Raw genomic sequence first — 21816 nt, forward strand, 5'->3', positions numbered from 1 at the left:
GGCATTAATTATAATTACTGTTTTAATGTCCCCTGCTAATTCTAACAGTTATACGAGCTCTGAGTCAGTTTCAGTTGATTATTTTCATTACTGGTCATCCCTTCCTGCCTGGTATACCATACATGGCATCCTTGGCTCGATGCCAGACATTAAGTTTTACCTGTGGTTGCTAGATAATTTTGTATTCCTATAAATCCTGAGTTTTGTTCAGGTATATAGTTAAGTTACTTGGAAACAATTTGATACTTTCAAGTCTTGCTTTTGTGACTATGCAGATCCAAAGCAAGAGATTATTCATCACCACTGAGGAAGGACTATCCTGAGTACTCTACTCCATGCCCTGTGAATTATAAGATTTTCCAGTCAGGCTCCTGGGAACAGGCACTGTTTCGGACCTTGTGTGGTCACCATAAACTGTTCCCTTTAATTCCTCATAGAGGATTCTTTCCCCCACTCAGGTATAGTTTCTTCCCTCTGCTAACTACTCCCAGAGGGATTCTCTGGGGTTCTCTCTCTGTGTAGCTCGCTGTTCTATGCTACTCTCCTGTAGACACCAGCTATTTTCATTTCCTTGGACTCACAACTCCGATCTCCTCAGGGAACCTGCTGCACTCAGCCTCATGTCCCCTTCCCTGTGCTGTGGGGAAGCTCTACCAAGGCAGCAAGCTGCGGCAAAGCCAGGGCTGCTGGTTTGTTTCCCATCTCTCAGAGACCACATTCCTTCACTGCCTCCTCTCCAGTTTTGAAAACCATTGTTTCCTATATATTTCATCTGTCTGCTTTGGGTAGAAGGGTAAATTCTGGGCCTTGTTACTTCATCTTGGAGGAAGAGTTGGTTCTTCCATTTTGAGATACTTTGTCAAACAATTTGCTGAACACCCTGTATTTTCATGGAATCACTTAATTCTCTATTATTAAACCAATCCAAAAAGAACATTAGAGTTAGTCCAGCAAGAACTTGTTCTGAGGAAGCCTTTCTGGCTCTTCTTGATCACTAATTTTTCTCCAAAGTCTTCCTATCTTCATATCAAAGTCTTATGACTTTCTAGAACTTTGTGAAAATGGACATTAAATCCATCTACTTTTATTTTTCTCAATCCAACTTTTCCCTTCTTTAAAATTAGCTACCTATTCTGTTTTTTCTCTGCATCATTCCTGAAAGAGTATTAATTACAAAATTACATGTATAGTAATATCTTGATATAAAATTTCTTAGCATCCTGGCAATCATTTAAAATAACAAGTTGGGACGCCTGAGTGGCTCAGTTGGTTAAGCAGCTGCCTTCGGCTCAGGTCATGATCTCAGTGTCCTGGGATCGAGTCCCACATCGGGCTCCTTGTTCTGTGGGGAGCCTGCTTCTCCCTCTGCCTCTGCCTGCCACTCTGTCTGCCTGTGCTCTCTCTCTCTCTTTCTGACAAATAAATAAATAAATAAATAAATATATCTATCTTTAAAATAACAAGTTACTTTTCTTCCTTTGGGACTCTAGTTTTCTCTCAGCCATACTTGTATTCCTTTAGTTTCCTTTCACCCCAGGTATAAGTTATAGGGGTTGGAGGAGGGGGGGTGGGATGGGAGTTAAAGTGTTGATGCTTTGCATTTTATCTTATGATTCCCTTTTGAGGAATGCCATTGCTTCTCCGATTTTTCATTGTGGTTAAAAAAAAAAACATAATATAAAACTTACCCCCTTAATCTTGCCATTTGTGACAACACAGATGGACCTACAGGTTATTATGCTAAGTGAAATAAATCAGAGTAACACAAATACCGTATGATTTCACTCATATATGGAGTCTAAAAAATAAATGAATAAACAAAAAGCAGAATCAGACCCATAAATACAGAAAACAAACATGGTTGCCAGGAGTGGGGGATGGGCAAAATGGGTGAAGGGGAGAGGGAGACATAGGCTTCCAGTTATGAAATGAGTAAGTCACATGTATAAAAGGTACAAAACAGGAAATATGGCCAATGATACTGTAATAGCACTGTGGTGACAGAGGGTGACAGATGGTGGCTATACTTGTGGTGAGCGTAACACAGACCGAGTTATTTATCAGTATGCTCTCTACACCTGAAACTAACAATGACACTGTGTGTCAACTATAGTTTAAAACAGAAACAAAGAAATTTACCATCTTATTTTTAAGTTCGGTAGAGCTATGTATGTTCACACAATTGTGAAACAGATTCCTGAACTCTAATCTTGCAAAACTGAAATTCTACACCCTTTCAAGCAACAATTCCCCTTTTCCCTTCCCCCAGTGCCTGATAAACCACCTTCTACTTTCTCTTCCTATCAGTTTGGTTAGAGGTACTTTATACGAGTGGAATCATAACAATCTTTTTGTGTCTGGCTCATTTCACTGAACATAATGTTCTCAATGTTCATCCATACTGTTGCTTCCCTGATTTTGATTCTAGAAGCCTATCTCCCATTACTTCTAATGAATATTCTTTAGTAAGTCCAGTTTCTTTACTGTCTTTTTGAAGAACAGTAGCATTTGTTTTCTCAAGCTGGATCCCTTTTCATGAAATGACTTTCTGCTTTACCTCACCTATTAACATGTAGCATTATCTCAAACTTTTTTCATGACTACTCCAGCCCACACCAAAGTTCCCTTCTTTGAATCTCTAAAACATTTATATTCTATTTAGCACTTGACTATACAGTTTGTACTTTTACTGAATTTGCCCAGGGCCAGAAATAAGAGATTTCTTAACTAGACTACAAGTTCCTCTACAGCGTTATGTTTCATACACTTTAATTTCCAAATAGCACAATTCTGAAAAGAGAGCAGTTACTTAATAAATACTTATGGATTTGACTTAGTTTGCAAATCAGCTGTCAGGGGAAGGGTGCAGAGAACAGCACAGAACAGGAGATTTAATGCTACTTTTCCAGCTGGAAAAATAGTCATTTTCTCATGGTAGGAGGTTAACTTTAGGATCTAGTTACAGACAAGATAAAAGATGAAAGATAAATGGAAGGGAATAGTGGCTTGGTTTTTCCAATCTTTCCTCCCGAACTGTTTTTTCCTTGGCTAAGAATCGTCACTCCAAAAATCTCATTGATTCCTCCCTCTCTCCCAAATATATTACTTGGACACTTTTGATTACAAATTTAGAAGTCATGCTACTCTTGATGCTTTACTGACAAAACTATTATCAGAACTGTCTTTGAACCTACTTCAAAACCTTCTTCACTAGGGGATTAGCTTTAATAGTCTGAGAGCTGGCTAACTGTGCTTTCATTTGCTTATGCTGAGAATAACTTGACAGGCAGGGGCAGATAACAGGGGCTATAAAAAGGAGAACCAGAACTACTGGAGGGCAGGAAAGCAACATCAATAACAATATCTGTCCTGGGCAACAATTTACTAGCTTTCCCTCTTCCCCTGCCCTAGTATTTTACTATAAAACCTTCACACCTCAGAAACTTTAAAAGAATTTTATGGTGAAACCCATACATGCTTACCTCCTAGATGCTACAATTAGCATTTCGGTATAGTTCTTGATTACAGGTCTATTACCCTTTCCTATTTACTTTTCTTGTATTACTATTACCTTTTCCTATATTACTAGTTTTCTTTATCATACTAAAATATTCCATCTAGAAAGAACAGCTAATTAGCAAACCTGGCCAAGTATCAAGAAAAACTTGGTCAATAAAATTGTTTGCAAAGGGAAAACTGGAAGTCTCACCAGAACTTGTTATAACAACTTTAGGCAACAATATTTACTTAAGTTTTGAGAGGAACACTGTTGCTACAAATTTTGGCTCCTATGGTTTCATCTATGCCATCTCTACTTTAAGAAGAAGATCAGAAACATTTAGAATTTTATTTAAAAATAGCAAATTATTTGGCAGTAACTATTTGATAATAGCCAATGAGGTACCATTACTTTTAAGGGAAGAATTAAAAACTTCCTGGAAAGAAAAAATTAAGAGCAAAATACTTACAAGTAGTCAAATGGTAAACAAACATAATTCCTTTTTTCCCCCTGATTCCTTTCAAAAGCATAGGGCACATGCCATCAAAAAGAGAATAACAGATACACAAAACATGGTATACCCTTACAACAGGATACTACTTACCAAAAGGAAAAAGTGAACTACTGATACATGCAACAACACTGACTAATCTAAAAAACATTATGCACAAAAGTAAGTACATACTGCATGATTGCAATTACATGAGATTCTAGGCAGGCAACCTACAGTGACCAAAAGCAGCTACGTATTTGGAGGTGGGGCAGAAATCACTCACTGCAAGACTAGGAACTGAAGTGTTCCAGAATAACTGGGATGCTAGTTACCCAGGCATAAATATCTGCCCAAAGACAATAAACTGCACATTTAAAGTACTTCATTAAAGTGGATTAAAAAAAAAAGACTAAAAGGAAAGGATGGAAAAGGAAATTAACCCCATTATGTGTTATTCCTATATGAATACAATTTGGATTGTAGCTCCCTCTACTGCAGAAAAAAAAAAATGGCAAGGATATTTCAAAGTAACAGGCTTGAAACTAAAAAAAAAAAAAAAAATGCTTTTATTAAAGAGTGCCAGTGAAATTCACTCTGTGTATGTGGGCGTACCTACCATTTAATATTTGGATTGCACTGTGACACTGTGGTGAGTCCTAAGAGGAATTAAAAACCATGTGGACCATGGTTTTGGTCCTCCAGTGGACCAGCAGTTGAGGAGACTGGACAACATAACGCAGCTAACAGCAATGATCTGCCCACCTGACCGCATGGGGTACTGGCTATCCCTTGTCAGCATAGGTGATTCCTTGACCCCTAGGTTCTGCCATAAATGGTGCAATGACTCACAGGGGTCAGCAGTTCCTCAAAGACCAGCAGCATAACTTTTTACAAATGCAGACTCTTAGACCCCACTCAAGATGTACTAATCAGAATCTCGGGTGATGGAGCCCAGCCATCTTGTGCTTTACCAACATTTCCGGGTGATTCTGATACAAGCTCAAGCTTAAGAACCACTGCCCTAGGTTTACCAACTTTATCTATCTTCCAACACCAGCTAGTTGGCACTATTTCTGCTTTTCTCCTTCATGTGGGCATTTGAACCTCTGATTCTACTGAAAACAAATCCACTGTCCTGACTCCCCCACTCTTCACAGCTTGCCTTGGGCGTTTTCTTCTTGCTTCATAAATTTCCTCACCTATTCACTGATAGCAATCTTCTAGCACAAACTTAATTTTGAGTTCAAGCCCGTAGCTTCAACCCCCCAAAATAGGTCTATTATTCTCTTCGCCCTCCTGCTCCCATTTTTGCAAGATCTTATAAAACAATTTTTTCAGCTGTCTCTCTTGGAATCAAATAATTCAATCCTTTATTCAACAAATACCTAATTCTGAAACAAGTATATGTGTTCCCTCCATAGATACTGGAGATACAACAATAACCAAAATATACAAAACACACTGCCCTCATGAAATTTATGTAAGTTGGGGAACGCCTATGGAAATTATATAGTATGTTAGAAGTTGGGTGCTATGGAGAAAAGTTAAAGGGGAAATGAGAGGGGGGAAAAGGGAGCAATCTGAAATTTTATATAAGATAAGCAGGGAAAGCTTTAAAAAATACAGTTAGAGGGGCACCTGGCTGACTCTGTTGGAAAAGCATGTGAATCTTGATCTCGGGGTCATGAGTTTGAGCTCCACAATGGGTGTAGAGATTACTCAAATAAAAACTTTAAAAAAATACAATTAGGGGCACCTGGGTGGCTCACTGGGTTAAGCCTCTGTCTTCGGCTCAGGTCATGATCTCAGGGTTCTGGGATCGAGCCCCGCTTTGGGCTCTCTGCTCAGCAGGGAGCCTGCTCCCCTGCCCCTGCCTGCCTCTCTGACTGCTTGTGATCTCGGTCTGTCAAATAAATAAATAAAATCTTTTAAAAAATACAATTAGAAGTGACAAAATATGATTAAAAACTACTTAAGAGCTGAAATTGCAAAAGTCCTAGAAGAAAACAAAGACAAAGAGCTCCTTGACATGTGTCTCAGCAATGATTTTTGGGTATGACACCAAAAGCACACACAACAAAGGCAAAAATAAATACATGGAACTACATCAAACTAAAAGGCTTCTGCATAACAGAACAAACAATAAAACAATAAAAACAATAAAAAATGGAAGACAACCTACAGAGAAATATCTGCAAGTCATATATACAAGGGGTTAACATAGAAAATATTCAGTAACTCATACAACTCAGTAACAAAAATGAGACAGTTCAATTAAAAAGTAGGCAGAGGAACTAAATAGACATTAAAAAAAAAAGACATAGGTGCCTCGTTAGCGCAGTAGGTAGCGCGTCAGTCTCATAAAAAAAAAGACATTACAGGCACATGCAGATGTTCAACATCACTAATTATCAGGGAAATGCAAACCAAAACCACAATGGTATCAACTCATACCTGTTAAAATGGCTTCATCAAAGAGAAAAGAGAACCATGGCAGAGATGCAGAGAACAGGGTAACACTGTGCACTGTTGGAGGGAATGTGAACTGGTATAGCCACTATGGAAAATTGTATGGAGGGTCCTCAAAAATTTAAAAATAGAACTGCCACATGATCCCGCAATCCTGCTTCTGGGTATATATCCACAGTTAATGACAGCAGGATCTTAAGAGATACATGCATCCCCATGTTTACGGCAACATTAACTAAGCTACACAATAGCCGAGATATGGAAGCAACCTAAGTATCCACCAACAGATGAATGGATAAAGAAGATACGGTGTGTACAAACGCACATGCGCACACGTGCACACACACACACACACACACACACACACACACACACACACACACACACAATACTACTTGGCCATGAGAAAGAAGGAAATCCTGCCATTTCCAGCATGGGTAGACCTTGACGGCATTATGCTGAGTGAGATCAGTCAGAAAAGAAAAGACAAAGACTATATGATATATGATATCCATATGTGAAATGCTCAAAGGCCATACTCGTGTAGAAACAGAGAGCAGAATGGGGATTACATGTGCCGGGGGACTGCACAGATGTTAGTCACGGGGGATCAAGTTTGAAGGTAAGTTCTGGGGATCTAATGTACAGCATTGTGATTGCAGTTAACAATGCTGTATTATATACCTGAAAGCTGCTAAGAAAGCTCCTACACGCTCTCACAACAAAGAAGATGTCAGCTGACATTGCAGGTGGTAATCACACTGCAATACATAAATGTATTAAATAATCACCCTGAAAACCTTACGCTTACACAACATCTTACGTCAATCAGATCGCAATAAAGCTGAAAAACAAACTACTACTTAAGAGCGTCAACATACAGAGGCAAACAGCCAACTTTTTCCTTACGTAACACTTATTTATTGAGTGCCTCATACACTGTGTGCTAGGTGCTAGGGAGGTGAGAGTAGTTAAAAGCAAAAGTTCCTGCAGTTATATGCTTACATTCTACTTAATGGGAGAGACAGATAAAAAAAATAAACATATGTATCAGGTGGTAACAGTGCTGAAAAAAAACAGAGCAGGGTAAGGGGAGAGCATAATGGAAAGTACAGATGATATATACACAAAGGGCCTATTTTTATGGGCAGGCACTCAAAAAAACTTCTAAGTTCCTTGACGTCAGCTTTGTTCTCTCCTATATTCAAGGATGCATCCCCAGCACATAAAATAGCAAAGGCACATATGAGGCACTTTAGTATCTGTTAGATGAACTACTTCATAGTACATTGTATCATTTGTATATTCTGATCACCATTTACTTAGTAATAAGGGCAAAGAGCTCAGACACACCTAGAGCAAAGAGGTGGAATTAAGGATCCCAGGAAATGACAGCTTGAAAGAGTGAGAAATGCTGAAACTTGTATCCCCATTAATTTCCTAAGAACCTGTTTATCTGTGTTCTTAACCTATAGAAAAAAATTTAAGTGACTTATCCTCTTGTCTGAATTTATTATGAATCATTTAAAAATTCAAAATAATTTAAGATTGATTTTTAAAAAGCCTGCTCAAAGCTTACTTCACCTATCAAGTAATATCTAAATGTTTTGTTACTTCTCAGAATATTCTCTTGATTCTAACGTTTCTGATCAGCTAATTTTCTAAAACATTTTCCTCCCTGAACTTCCAAAGCTATCTATGAGAAATTTTGTGAAGTTAGCACTCTAAAATGATCATAACTCAAATGCACATGCCCCTTGACCCAGCCATCTTTCTGCTAGGAATCTAGCCAATATTTACATTCGTACAAACAGCAGAATTATATGTAAAAGGGTGTTCACTTAAATGTTTTTAACAGCAAAAAACTAGAATAGAACCAACTTCTATATCTAACAATTACTGATTAAACAAATGACAATCCTCATTGGATTTATGTGTCCATATGGAAACCTTCTCTAAGTAAAGAGTAAGAAGAAAATAGCAAGTCTCAGAACAGTAAGTATACTATGCCTCGGTAGGGGGAAAAAGGCTATTAAAAAGATATACATTATAAATATAAATTTTTATATGTTTGGTTATATCTGGAAAACTCCTAAAAGGGATACAACAAGAACAGCTTTTAATAATTATCTCTGGGAAGTGAAACTGGATGTGGAAATACAGAGAAACTTTCCTTTTTCGTTTTTTATGTTCCACATTAATATTTAATTCACCATGCCATATCCACATATTATTTTTATAATTAAAAAATAAACTATATTAAAAACAACAGTAGTCTTGATTTTTGAGGAGCTGCACAATACAGAGGAGACAGATGTTTATACAACCAATTATAATATGGCAAGAATTAGCTGTTAATTCTGTACGGTTTCAACAAACATTTGTTGAGTGTATACTCAACCCAAACATGGAAACCAAGCCCCGAAGGTGTTAATGTTTCCTGTAGACTATCGGAGCCAGGGAAGTATTGTGAGTATACCTAAGGATGAACTAATTCTGCCTTAGGACAGGGCTTTTGAACAAGGCCTCAAGAAAGTAATAGGATTTTGTTAGGGATTTAAAAAAAAAAAAAAAAAAGGAATGAGCACCGCGCACAGAAGGGACAGCAAGAGTAAGGACACGGAAGTGAAGAGGCCTAACAGGCGGGCACAGATCACGCGCCTGGGGAAAGCGGTCTAATAGGAGATGTGGCCGAGAAGGTACATTCGGCACTTAATTATTCAGTACAGAAGCAAAGGTCAACGATGTGGAAGCAAGGAGCACCTTTTTCATCAGTCTTCCTCATCTGGGGGAGTACACCTGCAGGACATTTCTACAACAGAAGTAGGACTCCTGGAGCAAAATTTATGTGAACTTAGTATTTCAATAGGTTCTTCCCCAAAGATTCTATCACTCACATCAAACAACACACACTCCCACCTCCTGGGTAAATGACTAGATCTTTACATCCTTACCAACACCAGAACACAAATTTTTAAAATCTGAAGTGGACAGTAAAACATGGCATCTGATTATTAAGTTTACATCATTTCTCTGAGTGGGTCAAACATTTATTTTTCAACTGTTCATGCTATTTTCCATCTATATTTTCAGGGAAATGCCTTTACTTATTTTAACTTAGTATTTTTCCCTTAATTTCAGATTTTAAGTTTACCCATTGACTATCAAATGTTTTGCAAGTATATTTTCCCAGTGTGCCATTTTTTACTTTACTGATTTTTTTTCCCCCTTGTAGATGTTTTCCACTTCAAGTGGCTAAAATATTTTATCTTTTCTTCTATGGTTTCTGGGTTTTGTGCCATGCCATCTTCACTCCCAGAGTTGGGAAAAAAAACTTCCATTTTTTTTAATGATTTTATTTCACTTTTTATATTTAAAGCATGATCTATATTAAGATCAGTTTTGTTATTTACCAGGGATCCAGCTGAATTCCCAGGACTCTTTCTTAATGAACAGTTTTCCTAACATCACCTATTAACTAATCTGACTTTCCTTCAATGATCTGCACTGCTTTTCTTCAAAGATGAAATTCCCACATATAAGGGGGCCTATTTCTGAACTCTGTTCTGTTCTACTGTTCCATTTATTCTTGTACCACTACTCGTAGTTAGTATAGCTTTAAAACAGTTTTTCAATGGTCTTTTATATACAGATATTGCATACTATAGGATATAAAGTAGGTTTTAATTTCTTTCACTGTCTGGAAGGGCTTGTCTCCTGCGGTGATTGCGGGCTTGGCCAAACACAGCTAAGCTGGAGCTACAATTGTCAGAACCACCTTCTCTGTGTGGTTCTAAGTTAGGGCTGGCTACAGCGGCTCGTGCAGGCACGTGATGTGCAGGCTGCAGTAAGAGCGGCCTGCACTCTGCGTTCCGGGGAGTGCAGCACAGCCATGTGCTGATAACACTGTGCACATGCTGGGGATGGCCTGGCTCACCTTGGAGGGTGGGGCAGTGGCCCCACCTGCAGCACCTGCAGCTCCTGTTGGAGCTCCTCAGCAATTTTTCCGATTCCTAAGCCAGGCATGGATAGCCCTCTGGCAAAAGGTGCCAGCTTCTTCTGCAAATTAGCTGCTTATCAAAGCTGGAGTCCGTGAGACACAGATATGGGATCTTTTGTCCTTGCAAGTTCCAGTTTGTCCTTGTTCTCCTTTGCTTCACATCTAGCTTTTTTCCCTGGCTGCCAGCCCTCCTGTCCTCCAGCGACTTTCCACCTGCTATGCTGTATTTTGTGCCGGGTATAATTCTAAATGCTTTGCTATCTTCACCTCCATAACAACTCTTTCAGGTGACACTATTACTAATTCTCTTTTTACATAAGATAAAACTGAGGCAGAAAATTCAGTAACTTGTCCAAAGTCACACAGCTACTAAGGGGAAAAGCTGGGATGAAACAGATAAATATGTACTGGTTGAGAATACGTGGTTAGATGTTTGTATCATATAATTAACTGGGTATATATAGAGAAGACATATTTATTAAATCCCTGAGTGACACAAAGCTAGAATAGCTAAAACATTAAATGAAAAACTCAAGAGTTCAAAATTTCAACAAATTAGAGTATGTTAAACCTAACAAAATAAAGTTAATAAGGATAAAAATAAAATAAAATAAATTTCAGAAAAATTAACCATTCCAAATATAAGACAGAAAACAATTATCTTAGTTCATGCATTCCCTCCCTCCAACCCCACCCTCAAAAAACCTACCACAAAATTTCAAACTACACAGACAGGGTTAGCAGAAAATAGAAAACAGTATTATCTTGCACTAATGGGAGTATAATGGCCACAGCAGGGACTGGTAACCCGCCCCGGTTTAACCACATTTTAAATACAGTGTTCAGTCTAGAAAACCAAGCACTCATCTCCAGAGAAGGGAAGGAGAACGCTGTCATAGAAAGAACAGGACACAAACTTATAATGTTTAGCCTGGCAAATACAAGTATTTTTAGTGAACATTTATGCGGAAGATTGTATATTTCCAAAGGGCAAAACATGGATCACTGAATGGAACTCACAGTGAAGCAGATTTTAACTGAAAATAAGAAAGATTTTTTCTAATAAAAAAAGCTTTTGAACAGTGGCATGGGTTGGCCTTTTGAGGCAGCAAGCTGCCCATCAACTGACAAGACTGAGAAAAGACTTTATGACAAAATACTCTGTGTTGTAAAGAGACTTAGCATTGGGAATGTGTGTGGGAGGAAGAAATGGATTGTGGTGGTTTTTGTTGGACTGAATGACCTCTAGATTTTCTTGTAGCTCAAAAAACTTTCCTTTTGATTCTAGATACAAAAACAGCCACTAAATCTGATGCAGGAAAACTGATGCAGGCTGCAGCTTAATTTATTTAAAAGACTTTTTCTGATTACAAAAATAAAAACAGAATGTTTCTGGTATTAAAATACACATGGAGGGGCGCCTGGGTGGCTCAGTGGGTTAAGCCTCTGCCTTCGGCTCAGGTCATGATCTCAGGGTCCTGGGATCGAGCCCCGTGTCAGGCTCTCTGCTCAGCGGGGAGCCTGCTTCTCTTCCTCTCTCTCTCTGCCTGCCTCTCTGCCTACTTGTGATCTCTGTCAAATAAATAAATAAAAATCTTTAAAAAAAAAAAATAAAAAATAAAATACACATGGAGTTATTTATGTACACATTTTATTTATACCTATGTATATGTGCACATAATAGCCTACTTAATATCAATAGCCTTAATGGCCTACTTAATATTCTATTATGAGTTCATAACTGGCTCCCTAATATCCATGTGGACGTGCCATAATTTATTTAACTGTCCAACTACTACTGAACATGTAATAACTAATTTTAGAACAGTAATAAACACCCCTGTACATAAATTTTTTTCCATAGCTTTGACCAAGATCCTTGACATATTATATAGTTTTCCAGAATTTCGCTATTATATTCAAAGTTTGAATTTAAGAGATAGGAAGGAGGGGGAGTGCACAAGCCAGAGTCAGAGAAAGGCACACAAAACATTGTTTCTGTCCCAGATATTTTGCCAGTGGAAGCAGACAAACTGTGGTAGTAAACTTGGTCTTTATGGTATTTCTCTTTCAATAACAAACTTATTAAGAGGACTAGGATTCCACCTAACCTGTGATTTCTCATAACCATTTAATGTCAATACATCCGAACTCAGAAAAACAGAAATGTATCTTCAACATGTATACTTTTCTCAATTTCTGAGACCTTCCAATACAGATGCATCTCACCAAGATTCGGTGAGAGCTGAGTTAGGCCTAGGTTAATGGATGTAGATACTGAGGTACAGATACGTCTCTTGGATTCTTGTAGAATAAGGGACTTTGGATCAGCTCCTATTATACCAAAAACCAATGAGAAGAAAATTCTTGGAGAAAACAAGCCCATTATCAAAGAATATATTTCTCTTCCTACAACCAGACAAATGCAGCAGTGGTATTATTTACCTATTTTTGTAAAACAATCCAGACTCCAAACAAAAGCCTTCAAGTTAAGCAATTTCCCCTTAGCTGAAAGCTATTCACGGCTTTTCCTTTCTTACACAATTCCTCCCCTCACCTAAAAAGCAGACTGCCTTGTATTTATTACTAATAATACACCAAAATTTTCAATTGTCTAAATCTACTTTTAAAATATTCAGATAGAAACATCCTATAAATTTTAATCTGGAGAAAATCCCTCTGGAGCCTTCTGTCACATTCAGTCTAGACCAATAACCCTCTTGATCTTCCTTTCCTTTCACTTGTTCCCTACATCCCATGTCTTCTGTTTTGGTTTATACTCAGTTTTGATAGCATATATCCTCCAAGGCATTAACTTAGATAGTAGACCTTAGAGACTTTGCATGACTTAAAACTTGGCATTCTAAATTGGAATTAATCTTCTCTCATAATTTTGAATGAACCGATCCACCGCTTCTAGCTTTCACGACTGTTCTTGAGAAGTCTGAAGCCATCCTGATGTCAGATCATTTTCCCAAAACTTATTCTCCCTCTCTTTAGAAGCCAATAGATCTTTCCTTTACCCCAAGGGGTCTGAATACAGCGCTGTGTCTTGGTGTGAGTCTGTTTATACCCACTGTGCTGGAATCTTGATGGGTGCTTTCAAACTGGAAACTCATGTCCTTCACTTCTGGGATATTTTCTCAAATTACCTTGTTGTAGTCATATTTTGTTTTTTAAATAAACTTTAAAAACTCTAAGTATATATAGATAAACATCAGGCTTGATGATATTTCTAAGTCAATGTGCACATTAATATTTAAAAGCCAGGCCCCTAATGTGGATTAGAAACCGTAGGCATGTTGGCATTTACTGGTGGCTGCACCACTGGGGAACAGAGGAGGATGTGGCCATTTTTCTGTCGGAATCTCATGTAGCGTAGCTCTAGTTTTTCTTCCTGTAGGCTAATTCATTTCCTAGAAAGGAACCCTCCAATCTCCTGTCTGTTTTCAGCTGTGCGTGACATCACTAAGTCCATAGCCTCTATGATTCAACCTCTTCAGACAAGAAATCTCTAGTTTCATTCATGGTAGAGATGAAGCAGGGGTGAACCTGGGGTCTAGCTACTCCTTACATAAATTTACTTAAAAATTCTACAGTTGTCAACCCTACCACGCACCCTATAGTCTCTGGTCTTTCCAAGGTTCTGAAGCACTCACCAGTTTGTTTTCATTAACATCTCCCCATGCAGGTACTTTAGCTTCTTGTTTTCCATCTTCTAAAAGCAGACATCTCTTGTCTGCTGTTGATTTCTTTCTCGTTTATTTTGTGCTTGTTCTTTACACCTTCTTAGCCCTCTATAATCATTCTAATGGCTTTCAAGAGAGAGTGGAGATAAATGCACTCTACCAGGCTAACCTGAAACACCTCCTTTGTTACACGTAGGCATCTTCAAAGGATCAGATATATGCTTTTTCTCTACATCCTTAAAAATCTTCCTGAACTTGTATTTTTAGCTCCAGACCTGTATTTTCAAATGTCTCCTGGGAACACATGTCAAAAGTAACCCATTATCTTTTCTGGAAATCTATTTATTCTTGCAGCTTGGTGTCATAATCCTTACAGTTACCCACACTGAAAACTTTAATGTTATCTCCTACTCTTCCTTCTTTCCAAATCTCTGTATCTCATAAGATACTAGCAACCGTCAGTTACACTAAAGAGTGCTTATATCTCATCCTTAATATTTCATTGTCTGCCTTATAGCTACTCCCCAAATATGAACTCATCCTACTCTATTCATCTTGCTTTCAGGTCTGGTTTAAATGCCACCACTTTCAGGAAGTCTTTCTTTATGCTTTCTAGGTTAAGTAAACTCTTCCTCCTCCAGAAAACTTGGTTCACTTTATTAACATTTCTCTTATGCACTTACTATTTTTAACATTTTTTTACAAATCTGCACGTGTTTTATTTCCTCTAATAGAACGTAAGAGTTTTAAGGAAAGAGGCTTTGAAGGAATCTATCTCTGACCTTACTGATTACACAGTTTTTATTGTGCCATCAGTATATATGCTATAGGAATAAACAAATTGGCAACTACTAAGGGAAGCAATGAAAGAGGACACAGCATCTTATCTTCTGGGGGAAAATGTCTACCTACAGCTATAGTCCATCTACATATAGTATATCATCCCAGGTTAAATGGCCCTCAACTAGGTCAAGACCACAGGCTTTTACACTTAACTTTGCCACTGCCAAGCTAATCAGCTGCCATCTCTGGTAGCTAAAACTAATGGATTATTGCCCTGTAATGAATTAACAATAAATCTGAGCCACTAGATAGAATAGCAATCTTCAGTTAACAGTTACTCAGCTTCTGACAAAATCCTGTTTAGTTAGCATTTGAGAAAAATCTAGGAAATCATACTAGTCTTCATTGCTCTATAGAGTTTTAAGCTCTATCTTAATAGTAAGAAAACATAAACCTATATTAGTCTTCACAGAAATGTCTTCATTCAAATGCCACAAGTTTTTATAAAGAATAAGTCACATTAAGAGTCTGACATCTTCTATAACATCAATGTTTGAAGACATTTGGCATTTTGTACTAGGTTGAAACAAGTAAAATTCCCAATATTCAACTCTTTTTGACCTATAATAAGAGCATTTTTATGTGCTCATCTAGTAGTTTATGTGTCATCTAGTAGTTCAGTCTTTAATAATGAGCTATCAAATTAAGTCATCTTATAATTTAGCAGTTAAAAAAAAATTCGGTCTCATTTGTTACAGTAATACATTCTCCCAACTCACAAAGATGAGAATGACACTGAACAAAATGCTTTCTTTTTGCTTTAACTACCAAGAAGCTTGGTGCTGAATGTAGTACTCAACTGTGATAATTTCTTCAGTCTAGAAGTTATAATTACCTGTAGGATTGATCTTGTTTGATTTTTTTCATTTTTATTGATCCAAACATATATATGTGTTTTTCTGGGAGTATTATAGTTAGTATTGTAGTTAGTACTGGTGTGTGTGTGTGTGTGTGTGTGTCTATATATTTATTTATAAACAAACAAACAAACTGGTTACCTAGAGTGCTGTGTTCAAATGGATTCTTTCTGAACTTGGCAGTGAAAGTACCAAGGTGGTCAACTGGTGATCTGGAGATATTCCATACACGTACTGGAAAGGGAAAGGCAGCATGGCACAAATTTGCAGCCCTATCCCATGTACTAGAGTACTCAAGGTCTATATTGATGAGGAATCAGAATTATGAAAGCCAATCTGTAACACGTGAGATCTGAATTTAGAAATAAGAGAAGGGAATTGATAGAAATCGTAAAGATATTCCTACCAGAGCCAATGAAATATGAAATAGGCAATGAAATGCAAAGGAATATATATATTCCATATGTATATTCATATATATATATATATATATATATATATATTTGACTATAGCTTGATTTAAGGATAGAATCTATAGTAAAAGAAATGAGAAATGAAGCTAGAGATGAGCTTTTTGAGCTGTGGCTTTTTGAGCAGAAGAGTGATGTGAAGAAAATGGTAAACGAATGTTGAAAATCAAGTAATTTCTTTTTAAGACTAGAAGAAGCCTCAAAATCAGCATTTGACCACTACTACAGTAATAGTTCATTGAGTAAGATGCTAGTAACACTGGGTGAAAGACTATTGGAAAAAGGATATTTACCCAGTCAGGGAGTTACCAACCACTCCACAGATCACTTATTACTCACAAATACAAGAAAGATTCTTTTTTTTTTTTTTTTTTTTAAAGATTTTATTTATTTGTTTGACAGAGAGAGAGATCACAAGTAGGCGAGTGAGGCAGGCGGGGGAGGGGGGGGAAGCAGGATCCCTGCTGAGCAGAGAGCCCAATGTGGGGCTCGATCCCAGGACCCTGAGATCATGACCTGAGCCGAAGGCAGAGGCTTTAACCCACTGAGCCACCCAGGTACCCCAACAAGTAAGATTCTTTACGTTAATCGAATCTAACCTTATGATCAAACTTGGGAGTCACCAGTAATGGGTTAACCTGTTATCACGTGCCTCTTTGGAGGATGCAATGAGGACACATCATCTATACAATATCATGCCCAAAACATTTAACATAAATCCGATCACGAAGAAACAAAGCACAAATATCTAAACTAAAGGACATTCTCCAGAGCAACTAGCCTGAACACTTATGTCAATGTCACAGAAGACAGAAGCAAAACGGAACACTGCTCTAGGTTAAAGAAAACCAGAGAGACATGACAACCAAATGCAACAAATGATCCTTATTGGATCTGAGATTGAAGTTAAAAATAAACAGTTGTAAATACATTTTTTTGAACAAATGGAATGACAGTTTATGAAGCATTCAGGAATAGGCAGACAGGAAATTTATGAAATTTACTTTGCAGGTCCTTAGGGAAGCAGACACATTTCAAGTCTCCACCTTCTTCCAGGTCAGTTTATAGAGCTCTGCCTGGAGTTCTGAATAAACTCAAGTAATAGCTGTCTTCCCCCCTCCACCCTTCCTTTTATGTATATCTTTAGAGGAAACCTCACAGGGAGGATGCATGACTATGATCATATATCCTCTAGACCTTTAAAACTCCGTGATTATTCTGAACTGATTTCATTAGCCAGAGCAGGGAGTTCAGGTGTGGTCCCAGGACCAGCATCGTGAGTATCAGCTGAGAATCCATCAGAAATGCAGATTCTTAGGTTTGGCCTTACACCTACCAAATCAGAAACTCTGTGGGTATGGCCCAAGTGATGCATGTTTTCAGGAGTCTTCCAGGGGATTCCAATGCACACCACAGAGCCAAGGACAAAATGAAGGTACTAAACTCTTATTTGACAAAATATCCACCTCATAGTTAAAGTCACTCTTCTTGAGATGCAGCTAAAAATTTAAGACCCAATTACATAAAAAGATATTTGTAATAAAACCTAGTGTAACACACCACACAGTCATAATTCATCATGTAGTGATCATACAGCAAAACCAGCCCACAATAAAAACTTTTTAAAGGCATCTACTTACTTTAATGTCTCAGCAAGAAAGAAACTCTGCTGTACATCATCATGTGTGGGAGTAGAAGAATACACATCCTTCACCCCAGAAAAACCACCACTGACTCGGCAATACTTTTCAATAGCCTGTGAAAGAGATCAGACAAAACAATCAATTCCACAGAATATCAAGTTTTGAAGGACAAATTAAGGAACCGTAGTTAAAAGTTCACAAAGATCTATGTAAGAATTTGACAGGTTAAAGAATAAGATTTATTATCAAATGGAATATTCTCGCACTGGAAAATTAACCGAGGTATCCTGTTTCCTGTGGAACTTTTCCCTCTCCAAAACTCTTTCATCTTTTAAAAACATCTTACATTTTTCTCACTTGGGAAAGTCAAGTTTGGACTATTCACACTGAATTAGAGGCCTGTATAGCACAATAAATCCTTGTTAATTTTGACAAACCAGGGAAGGTTTGAATTAAATTTTAAAGACAATTCTTTCACTTCTAAGAATAAACAATCCAAAACATGCTTTGAAAAAAGTTATTACCTAGGAGCTTTCCCTAGTAATAGCAATAAGGTAATACTTACTGCAAGCGTACTGTATGACAGACATTATATTACAATCCCACAAGTTAGGCATTACAGGTGGTACCAACTGGCAGGATGTACCCACCCACATAGCTGTTACAATAATTACAATATTAAAAGCTGACCATTATGAAGTTTTTGCTACGTGCTGGAGGGTCTTGTAAGGGCTTCATATGTATTAACATTAAAATCTCTAACAACACATGAGGTGTCTCAGTAGGCTCTACTTCAGACAGGAAAACTAAGGCAAAGAGTAATAATTTGCTCCACATTATTAACTACTGTGCTCTCTACTGCCCCACTGTGAGCTAAAATTCTTAATTTAGATCTCTTCTTGCATCTCTGAACATGTCCAAATAAAATACATGGAATCAAAGGGTACCCACTCAAACCTGTTTTTAATTCAAAGGAAGCAAATATCCTGCTTATGCAGGTCTATCACTATAAAAATAAGCCATTCACGAGAAGCTGAATCACATGTGGTTCTTTTCTTTCTCTGCTCTACATAACCCTGAGACACTGTCATATGAAGGTACAGTTATTTAATCATCACCGCCATGGCTTCTTTTTCCTAATCTTGTTACCTTTCTTACTCTTCTGGTTTTCCTCTTCTCTAATGAAAAGCTAATTAACACTGAAAGTTTTTATTTAATCAAGCTGTTCATTTTTATATAGTTCCATTTTCACTATAGCTGGGTTTTAAAAGTCTTCTTACCAAAGAGTTTGGTACTTTATCTAAATTTTTTTCTTAAAGACTTATTTAAGAGAAAGAGAAAAAAAGAGAGGGGAGAGTGCATGTGCATGTGCACGTGCAGGGGGAGGGGCAGAGAGAGAAAGAGGAAGAAAGCGTTTTCAAGCAGACTCCCCACTGAACATGGAGACCAACACAGGGCTCGATCCCAGGACCCTGAAATCATGACCTGAGCTGAAATCAAGAGTCAGCTGTTCAACCAACTGAGCCACCCAGGGTCCCCTCTTATCTAAATATATTTTTTTTTTGGGGCGCCTGGGTGGCTCAGTGGTTAAGCCTCTGCCTTCAGCTCAGGTCATGGTCTCAGGGTCCTGGGATCGAGTCCCACATCGGGCTCTCTGCTCTGCAGGGAGCCTACTTCCTCCTCTCTCTTTCTCTCTCTGCTTGCCTGTCTGCCCACTTGTGATCTCTCTCTGTCAGATAATAAAATCTTTAAAAAAAAATATATAAAAAAATAAATATATATATTAATTTTAGTGATATTTATTCACAATGTTTGGTGCTTAAATCAAAGGTTTTTGTTTTTTGTTTTTTTTTTAATTTTCATGATTACTTCACCAAAAGCAAATTGAGTGAAAACTGCTTTTCTTAAGGGAACCCTGGGTGGCTCAGTCAGTTTTATCTAAATATTTTAAACATATTTGAATTCAAGAGTTTTTAAATACCATGTTCTATGTAATGATCATGTGTCTTCACCACCAGAAACTATCAGAGCAGTTTAAGGATACTGTGAAAGTAGCAGGGAGGCATGACTAAATCTTTAAGTCATTTGGAATAATTTCTTGAAGGCAAGTTTTCATGCAAATATACTCAAATTTGGAAGTCTGAAGATGTGAATGGAATAGCTAAAGCTACAGAAGACATAGAGACTGTCTCAGTCTGTCTTCTCTTTACCTTCTTCATATCCAACATGGGTATGTCCAGTGATGGACAAGAAAGCAACTTCTATTTAAAATGTGAATTAAGATATGAATCTTCCTCTTTATCTCCATCCCTGCCTTTCCTCATCATGGCATCTTCTGAAACTTGAATTTAAAGCGTAATTATTTCAGTTCACGTTATTTATACTCTGGTTGTGAAACCTTCTTTTTACATAAACTGGTCTACATTCTGCCCTAAAACATATCTTGCACATTCTTACCAAAGATATTTACTAACATTATTTACCTCCCCTACAATGTCATAATTCTGTCTAGGCTGCAACTTTTAAGTTAAACAACTGCAATATGAATATTCATCATAATTACTGTTATTTGTCATAACTAGTATATCTCAAAGAATAAAACACTCCCTCACTCCCAGGAATATGCTATACTTTCATGAGAAGACTAATATTTTTCTTCCTCTCTAGGTAGTGATAGCCATGGGGTTCTCTGAAAGGCTAGGATTTTAAGAAAAAAACCACTTGACTTCTTTACTTACTAACCAGTAAAAATGTCTCATAAATAGATAAGTAAATAAACAGTCTTTCAATCTAGAAAAATTTTAAACAATTCACTGATTCTTCTTATGATGGTCCACTAAGAATTACTTGGAACACAAGCTGAAGTGAATAGTGGGTAATCTACCCAGCTGTGAGTCTGGGCAGTTTTAGGATTTTTTTTTTTTTTTCCTAGAGGTTAAGCCTTACTGGCAAGTAAAGAAACTGTGTAATCATACTGAAACCCATAATGTCTTTTAAGTGATTTTTCATTATTAAGATAATGAGTGAACATCAGTAGGAAATAGTTTTAATCAAGAACTAAACTGGATTCTAAGGTTTACTTCTACAGCTTAAGTAACTAAATTAAGGGCCCCTGGGTGACTCAGATGGTTGAGCAAAACATGACTCCAGCTCAGGGCATGATCTCAGGGTCCCTGGGATCAAGCCCTACAACAGGGACAGGCTCTGTGCTCAGTGAGGAAGTCTACTTAAAATTCTGCGTCTCCCTCTGCCCCTCCCTCCCCTGCTCATGCTCTCCCTCTCTCTCTCAAACAAATAAAATCTTGAAAGAAACAAGAAAGAAAAGGAAAAGGAAAGAAGAAAGAAAAGAAAGAAACTTGCAACTTAAATTGAGTAACAAGAGTTTTTGCATCAGATAAATAAAGCCGCACTACAATTACTGAACATGAGGTAACATGGATGAGGACATGTGGCTCTGTGGGCAGGCTTGATTTAATGCTCTTGCACATAAAATGAAATATTGGCTTATTTACCAGTGCTGCTTCCCAGCCCACTGCCTATATCTTGGATCGTGAGTGAATCGCCATAGGTACCAATAGGTTTCAATTACTTCTGGACGGAGGATGTAATACTTTTCAGCCTGCCGGACTGCCACAGCCTCTACTGCCACCGTCAAACTTGAATGATTCAGGACCCAGCTTTAATGCTGTAACATGACAAAAGAAACAAATGAGCACAATAAACCATTTGTGTTTGTTTGCCAGAGCTTCTTTTTCCCCTGAAAGAATGGGGCATAATGTAAAGTTTATGTTCATTTTGTTTTATTTTATTGTGGCTGTTTTGCAAAATCAGTGACTTTAAAAGATCCACATTT

The 21816-nt window shown here is 37.6% G+C and overlaps 1 protein-coding gene across 1 annotated transcript in view; it reads right to left on the bottom strand.

Moving 5' to 3' along the window:
- MAN1A2 (mannosidase alpha class 1A member 2) overlaps positions 1–21816 on the bottom strand; it is a 204382-nt gene that overhangs the window by 11917 nt on the left and 170649 nt on the right. The window contains 4 exon segments of the mRNA XM_047724606.1: positions 17961–18076; positions 21476–21492; positions 21495–21609; positions 21611–21648. Coding sequence (XP_047580562.1) covers positions 17961–18076; positions 21476–21492; positions 21495–21609; positions 21611–21648 — 286 coding nt within the window.

The sequence above is a fragment of the Lutra lutra genome, chromosome 4 (assembly GCF_902655055.1).
Source record: "Lutra lutra chromosome 4, mLutLut1.2, whole genome shotgun sequence".
In the NCBI taxonomy this organism is placed as follows: Eukaryota; Metazoa; Chordata; class Mammalia; order Carnivora; family Mustelidae; genus Lutra; species Lutra lutra.